Source organism: Trichoplusia ni, chromosome 28, assembly GCF_003590095.1.
Source record: "Trichoplusia ni isolate ovarian cell line Hi5 chromosome 28, tn1, whole genome shotgun sequence".
Taxonomy (NCBI): domain Eukaryota; kingdom Metazoa; phylum Arthropoda; class Insecta; order Lepidoptera; family Noctuidae; genus Trichoplusia; species Trichoplusia ni.
This window is the reverse complement of record NC_039505.1, coordinates 6,393-14,163: the sequence shown is the minus strand read 5'-3', so window position 1 is coordinate 14,163 and position 7,771 is coordinate 6,393. Positions and strand designations below refer to the sequence as shown.

The following is a 7,771-nucleotide window of genomic DNA, read 5'->3' as shown; positions in this document are numbered from 1 at the left end:
TACTACAGTTGGGAAAAACTTTACGCCAGTAAGAATGTTGTAAGTGACACTTGCTACATCCGGGGTATGGAAAAGTCCAAACAATATTGTCGGATGTGGTAGTTACTACAGAAGCAATGTAACGATGTCCCGTTAACAGTGTAGTAAGTGCCACTACCGACTTTGTTAATCGGCATGATTGGGCTCAGTCGGGTCGATACAACAAAGGCAGTGGACTGTATAATGGTTTATTACTGTAGTTAACAATGAGTAGATAACAATGAAATGCCCGATGGTCAGCGCGTCCGTGAACGGAGTGTTGGTAGGAAGCGCCGCGACGCGCGAGCGGCCGTCGTTCGGCCCCGCTCCCCGCGCCTGCACCGGTGTCGCCTACACGCATGTGTGATGCGCCGACATATTCCCCGGGTTGAAGGGAAGTCTTCAAATCTTCTTCAGTGGTCGACTGGAAGGGGGCAGATGCAGTTGAATGCACGACGAATGGTGCCCCTCTTCGTCTTCAGCTCAGCCACTCGTGTGATCCCGTCCACGCCCGGGTAGGTCTTCGTGACCCGACCCAGGGACCACAGTAGGGGTGGCGCTGCCTTGTCTTTGATCAAGACTAAAGTGCCCTCCTTTACCTCACCTCTGGAACGAAACCATTTTGATTTTGCCTGCAGCAGAGAAGTATACTCATTATGAAAACGGCCCCAGAAGTGCTGCCTGATGTACTGGATCCTCTTCCAGCGATCCAGCGTCGTAATGTTCGCTGCAGTCACCTGAGGGTGTGGTACAGTTAAGAATGGCCGTCCAATTAGGAAGTGAAAGGGAGTGAGAGCCGAAAAGTCGTTAGGGTCTGAAGAAAGAGGAGTAAGAGGGCGTGAATTTAAAACCGCCTCTATATGAGTGAGACAAGTGACCATCTCCTCAAATGTGAAATGGGTGAGATGCAGCAGTCTCTTTAAGTGATGCTTACAAGATTTAACAGCAGCTTCAGCTAATGAATTAAAATGAGGGCTGTATGCAGGCGTGAAAATAAATTCGATGCCCTCCTGCGCCATCTCAGATGCAACATTTGATGATTGCAAGAACCTATACATCTCATTTGATGCTCCGACAAAGTTAGTCCCGTTATCGGACGTGATGCTTCGAGGCTTGCCTCGACGCGCCACGAATCGATTTAAAGCAGCCATATAAGCTTCGGTGGTGAGGTCAGTGACGAGCTCCAAATGTACAGCTTTCACTGCCGAGCAAACAAAGATACACACATAAGATTTTGTAAGTTTGCACCCGCGGCCTTTACGGTTAGCTACCAATACTGGCCCAGCATAATCTACATAAGAATTAAGAAAAGGGAATTCAAGATTGGTTCTTATATTAGGTAGCTGACCCATTACCGGCTGCACATTTTGAGACCTGTGTCTGAAACATTTAAGGCACCTATTAACGACAAACCTTGCTAGGTTTCTACCACCTAGAGGCCAATAAGTTTGTCGTATATGTGACAATAACAAATGTGGACCAGCATGTGCAAGCTTTAAATGTTGCATTTGAAATATAAGCTTGGTGAGAATGTGCTTGCTGCATAAAAGAATGGGATGTTTCACATTAAAATCGTAGGGTGAATTATCAAGTCTTCCGCCCACGCGGATGAGGTTATGATCGTCAATGAATGGGGACAAGGGAAGTAACCTACTTTTACGTGGTAATCTCTGTCCAGACTTTAAAATGTGGTACTCTTCCGGAAACATTTCAATTTGAGAATGATGTATAATTAAATTTAATGACCTTTCTAGTTCTAGTGTAGAAAGATTACCATGCAATTTATTTTTATTTTTTAAGTTGTAAATAAAGCGTTGTACATATGTAAATATTTTATGTATTTTTGTAAAAATAGAATACCTTTCTAATAAGTTATGTATGATTGATGAATTAATGTTAACGTCTGAACGATTATGATATGAATGATGATCGCTATTGCTACTAATGAAATGAGTTACTACTTCCGGCAAATCATGTTTCTCAGTATTTGGCATTGTGGGCCATTCATTTTCGTTAAGTGACAGAAATGAAGGTCCGGACCACCAGAGGGGTGTGTCCTTGATAATGTCGGCCCGAAGACCACGGGAAACAAGATCCGCCGGGTTGTCCTTCGACGGTACGTAGTTCCAGGTATGACCACATGTGCTCTCCTGTATCTCGTTGACTCTATTTCTAACAAAAGGTTTTAGTTGGTTGGAAGGAGTAGAGAGCCAACATAAAACGATCGTTGAGTCACACCAGAATCTACACTTGTGAATGGGTATGGTGAGTGATTCCTGAACCTTAGTACACAGCCTTGCACCCAACAAAGCCCCACAAAGTTCAAGCCTCGGGATTGTAGTGGATTTAATTGGTGCTACACGATTTCTAGATACTAGAAGTTGTACGCCAGTGACTCCGACACTATTAGATGATCGAATGTACACACAAGCGCCGTACGCCTTTTCAGAAGCGTCGGTAAAGACGTGTACTTCGTGTGTAATAGAGTCTTCACGCAAAACCCAACGAGGAATTTTTAAATTATTTAACGATGTAATGGTACTCTCAAACACAGACCAAGCATTACTAATCTCAAGTGAGACTGCGTCGTCCCAGTCATATTTATCTAGCCAAAGACGTTGCATAAGTATCTTGGCTTCGACAACGCACGGACCCACCAAGCCCAGTGGGTCGAAAATCTGACTGATAACAGAAAGGACATGGCGTTTGGTGACTTTACTAGTAGACGTAATATTAATTGTATATGTAAGTGAATCAGTGTCACAGACCCAGTTAAGTCCTAGGGTTTTAGACTGTGAACAGTTAAGGTGCTGCTCTGAAAAATGTAAAATATTATATGAATCATTATTAACTTTATTAGAATTTATTTGCTTTAAGATTTCCAAATTATTTGATCGCCATTTTCGTAAATTAAATTTTGCCGAAGAAAGAACCGATTTAACAATTTTAGTGACTTCTACAGTGTCTTGAATTGTATTGCTTCCACTGAGAAAGTCGTCGACGTAAAAGTCACGCCGTATGGCGCACTGTGCGCGACTATCCTCAATGTTATCAGCCAGACTCACCAAACACTTGGTGGCCAAATAGGGAGCAGACGCAGTACCGTATGTCACTGTACTTAATGTGTAAGTCCTAAGAGGTCCTAAGGGATCAAAGCGGAAGATAATTTTTTGAAGGGAACGCTGGTCTGGACTAAGCTCGATGGCTCTGTACATTTTTTCTACGTCGCCTGTTACCACGTATCTATGCTGACGAAAACGTGTTAAAATAGAAAACAGATCGTCTTGCACTACCGGACCGACCATCTGAATGTCGTTAAGAGACACTCCCGTACTAGTAGGAGCTGATGCGTCGAAGACTACGCGTAGTTGAGTAGTGGTACTGGAATTCCGAATGACGCCATGATGTGGAATGTAATACTTTGTCACGGATTGTGATTCGACAGAGGAAGTACAGTCGGCGTCTAATGTCATGTGACCTAAGCGCTCGTACTCTAGCATAAAATTATAATATTTGGTTTGAAAGGATGGATCACGCTTAAACCGCTTCTCTAGAGATAAAAAACGATTCCTAGCATTTACGTAGGATTGTCCTAGAGAGCTTGGATCGCCCTTTAAAGGCATTTTAACTACAAACGCACCATCGTCATTACGGACGGTGGTTTGCGCGAAAAGTTGCTCACACATTCTCTCTTCAAGAGAGTGCGAATGTTTGCTTGAGATGGTGTCAAGCTCCCAGAATTGAGTTAAGTCGGGAGTGACATGGGAATGATAGCAAAGATTATTAGATGCATGGGAAATAGAGCTAGATTGATGCGAAATACTACCAGATACAAGCCATCCGAGTTTCGTCTCGCATAATTTAGGTAAGTTTTTCCCTAAGTCTATTCTGTTGCTGCCTAAGACATTCCAGAAAACTTCAGCCCCTACCAGGATGTCGACGACCGACGGAACATTAAAGTTCGGGTCTGCCAGTGTAAGACCTGAAGGAATAGGGACATGCTTGATGTGTACGAATGAAGACGGGAGTACCTTTGTAATTTCAGGTATAATATGACAATCAATATCTACAGTGAAGGCACAGCATAAAGACCCTATTGATAGGTGACAAGACTGTGTACTGGTGGATACAAGATTATTAATACCCGTTACCTTGGCACTCGTACCGCGTCGTAACAAACCCAGTTTCTCCGATAACTTCTCCGTTATAAAGTTTGCCGTGCTGCCGTTGTCCAGCAAAAGACGCGCAGTGTACTGCTTACCGGTCACGGCAGTCACCTTCACGACAGCTGTGGACAGTAAAATATGCGAAGAAGTAGCAAGCTGCATAGTATTGGCTGAAAGCACAACATTTGAAGAAGAAGGGGAAGCAGAAAGTAAAGCAGAAGGCAATGGATTGGCAAAAGATTTAGGTTCATTATTTTCTAAATGCAAAAGCGTATTGTGCTTTACTTTGCAATATTTGCAACGTGAAAATGGACACTTTTTAGGAGTGTGGCCAAAGCGTAAGCAATTTAAACACACATTGTATTCGTTTGCCCTTTTAATGCGATCTTCTATAGATAAGCCTCTAAAAGATTCACATTTATATAATGTATGCGCTTGGGAGCAGAGTGGACATTTATTATTATTATTATTCGACTTTTTATTATTATATTATTAGTACTAGTTTTATTAAAATTACTATTATTTAAGGCTACAATAGTACTCGAACCTGAAAGATTACAGTTAGACTCCACTGATTCTAACCAGTCCGCTTTCTTGCCTAAAAAGGTACAAAATTCTGTTAAAGTAGGATCATCTTTTAAATGATTATTCCTATGTTCTTCCCATTCACGACTAGTCATTAAATCTAATTTTTTACTCATGAAATAAATAATTATGTCATCCCAATATTGAGTGGGCCTTTTTAATGTGGTAAGTGCCCTAATATTTTTATTAATTACATCTACTAGATTTCTAATCGACTCACTTGACTCCTTTATTATTGAGCCTACATCAAATAAAGCCTGCAAATGGTTATTCACAAGAAGGCGGTTGTTATTGTACCGCTCACACAACAAGTTCCACGCAATATTATAATGACTTGCTTTAAAATCTAAGTTTTTAATAATTAAAGCTGCGTTTCCTTGTAGTGAGGCTCGCAGGTAGTGGAACTTGTTAATATCACTTATTGTTTTATTATCATGAATCAGTGACCCAAACGTATCTCTAAACTCAAGCCAGGATTGGTAGTTCCCATCGAAATGAGGCAAATCTATTTTAGGCAAACGAACAAAACCATTTCTAAATGAATTGTGTGCACCTGAGTCAGCATCTTTGAAGCCCGCCTCCGATCCTGCAACGTTGGACGAAACGCCAAGCAAGCTGCGCGTGAGTGCCACCAGATTGAAGAACTGGCGGTCGAAGTCCTCTCGCTCAGTAAACGCGGAATCGGCGTCGTCGGCAAGCACCTCAATTTGTGTCTGCAAATCATCAAAGTCGGCGTGTAAGGCCTCGAACTTATTGAAACGCTCTTCTAAGTCTAAGCGCTGCAACTCAGATACTGCGGAACTACTTTTAACTAAGTTTAAATAATTGCTATAGATAGTGACCTTTGATTTAATTGAACTACGTTTCTTAGTCAATGTTTTTAACTCAGCCATTTTAAAGCGAAATCACAGCAATACTAATGATAGTAATGAATAACAACTGCAAAACAGCTGTGCGTGAACAAAAGGTGTCGATAATTAATGTCAAGGTCAACGACTCGACGCGGATTATAAAGCAATTAGCTAATGACTAAGCGTTTTTTCAACGAAATGTTCGTATTTAAATATGCAGTGCAATTTTAAATAAGAAGAAACACTAAAAGGAAAGCGTGAGGGAAAAATTAAATATTCACCGAAGGATTTGGAAAATAGAATAACGATTTTCGGGTAAGAAAAAGTGTGAAAAAATAACTAATTGGAACGGACTCACTCAAAGACTGTATTATACTCCCAAATAGTGACTCCCACGATGACGATGCAAGCTGATACAGGAACGACTTCGTTGTTAATCTTCTCGGCCACGTTGTACTCGCGAGCGGTCAAAGTCCGACGGCCCGCACGACGAATGTACACGTTGACGACGATGTTAATTACAGCAAAACTGGTGTAATTATATTTGCGCGATCGAAGGACCAATGATTGGGCTCAGTCGGGTCGATACAACAAAGGCAGTGGACTGTATAATGGTTTATTACTGTAGTTAACAATGAGTAGATAACAATGAAATGCCCGATGGTCAGCGCGTCCGTGAACGGAGTGTTGGTAGGAAGCGCCGCGACGCGCGAGCGGCCGTCGTTCGGCCCCGCTCCCCGCGCCTGCACCGGTGTCGCCTACACGCATGTGTGATGATCTACGGATAAACACTGAAATAACAGTTTAAATTACACAAATCACTTAAAAATAATGATAACTATTATATTAATAAAATCACAACTCGTATTTGTTAACTCCTAAACATAATAAACTTAAATTTGAACTTACCATTGTTGTTTATAACAATTTCAGTGTTTGTTTCAACTCCTTTATTTATTTCCGTAGATGGTGATATATCCGGTTCGGGATTAAAAACCTTATTTAATATTTTTTTTGCTCTATTACTTGCCATTTCAATGTTTTGTAACCAAATCAAATAGCTTTGAAGCGACGCGCGAACGTACGTCTCGCCCTGTAACAACGTCGCTACTGGCAGATCCGCGCGGTAGATTCGCACGGTGCATCCCCTCCCGTCCCGCTTACATTGTCGCTATGCATGTTACTACATTTTTAATCGGACTCTCTTGTAGTTCCAGCGTTATTAACTTAAAAATCTCCGTAAATAACAAAGAAATATTTTTTTTTTAAAGTGGTTATTAAGATATTGAGAAATTAAATTAATTTATGCCAAAAACTCAAAATACCCAAAATTACACATCCAACGTTGTTAATAGCTACCAGCGGTATAGAACCGCTGGTAGCTATTAACAACGTTATAACAACGTATAGACCATTAGAGAAACTGGAAATGCGTATCGTGCGTAGTCGGGACTCGCAGAGATCTTCAATCTTCATCGTTCGACGACCGCGCGGGAAAGGACGCGCGTGTGAGATGTTTCCAAATTAATAATTTAAATTAGTAATTACAAAAATATTGTGTTTCATTACGCTAAAATGTGATTTATAATATTTGAGAATTATTTGTACAAATTGTCTATTTATTTTAAAATTCAGTGTTTGTGTTACGTCACAACCGGTAGTCAGAGGTGGGGTAGAGTGACAGGATTGTTTGCTACTCGATATAAAAGAGGCGGAACTTCCAGCGCGAGGACTTGCTTCTGAGACGTGAACAGTGTTGTTACTCTACCCCCTGTCGGTTAGATCCGACTCTGAGTACCTACATATTATTATATTCAGATAAGTATTTTCTTTATTTATTAGTCTTTGCGCGTAACCTGCAAAATAATTGTGTACTTGGCATATTTTAATGTGAATTATATAATAAATAGGAGCTTGATTTACATATTATTAGTAAGTTATTGAGTTTGATTATAATTTTAAAAGACAAATAAAGCTTTCGTTATAATTGCTGTTTTTTTTATTTTATTTTGGTACCGGCTTCTAACATCGGAAGTGGGATACTTACTCGCTAGGCTGAAATATCTAAAAGCATTTTTTAACATTTCAGTGTAAACCATGGACGTGGAGCTTGTAAAAACTTTGTGTGAATCCATCAAGATGGCTATTTCT

General features: G+C 40.8%; 1 protein-coding gene across 2 annotated transcripts; it reads right to left on the bottom strand.

The window, feature by feature from the left end:
- Positions 1 to 213: 213 nt before the first annotated feature.
- Positions 214 to 6,767, bottom strand: LOC113506073. 2 transcript variants are annotated; one of them, XM_026888932.1, is made up of 3 exons: positions 6,530 to 6,767; positions 4,732 to 6,398; positions 214 to 4,306 (listed from the first exon to the last, which is right to left on the bottom strand). In XM_026888932.1, the coding sequence occupies exons 2-3, from the start codon at positions 5,660 to 5,662 to the stop codon at positions 432 to 434; spliced, it is 4,806 nt and encodes a 1,601-aa protein (XP_026744733.1). In that variant the 5' UTR covers positions 5,663 to 6,398; positions 6,530 to 6,767; the 3' UTR covers positions 214 to 431. The 2 variants fall into 2 exon arrangements, with proteins under 2 accessions (XP_026744733.1, XP_026744734.1); XM_026888933.1 differs by lacking the exon at positions 6,530 to 6,767 and having other exon boundaries at positions 4,732 to 4,782; positions 5,323 to 6,506.
- Between the last annotated feature and the right edge of the window lie 1,004 nt (positions 6,768 to 7,771).

Excerpts from the sequence above, each read along its gene's own strand:
- LOC113506073 (XM_026888932.1), bottom strand. The coding sequence starts at position 5,662 with ATGGCTGAGTTAAAAACATTGACTAAGAAACGTAGTTCAATTAAATCA. Across the intron at positions 4,307-4,731 it reads GTCTAACTGTAATCTTTCAG|CTGTCGTGAAGGTGACTGCC; the intron begins GTTCGAGTACTA and ends TACTGTCCACAG.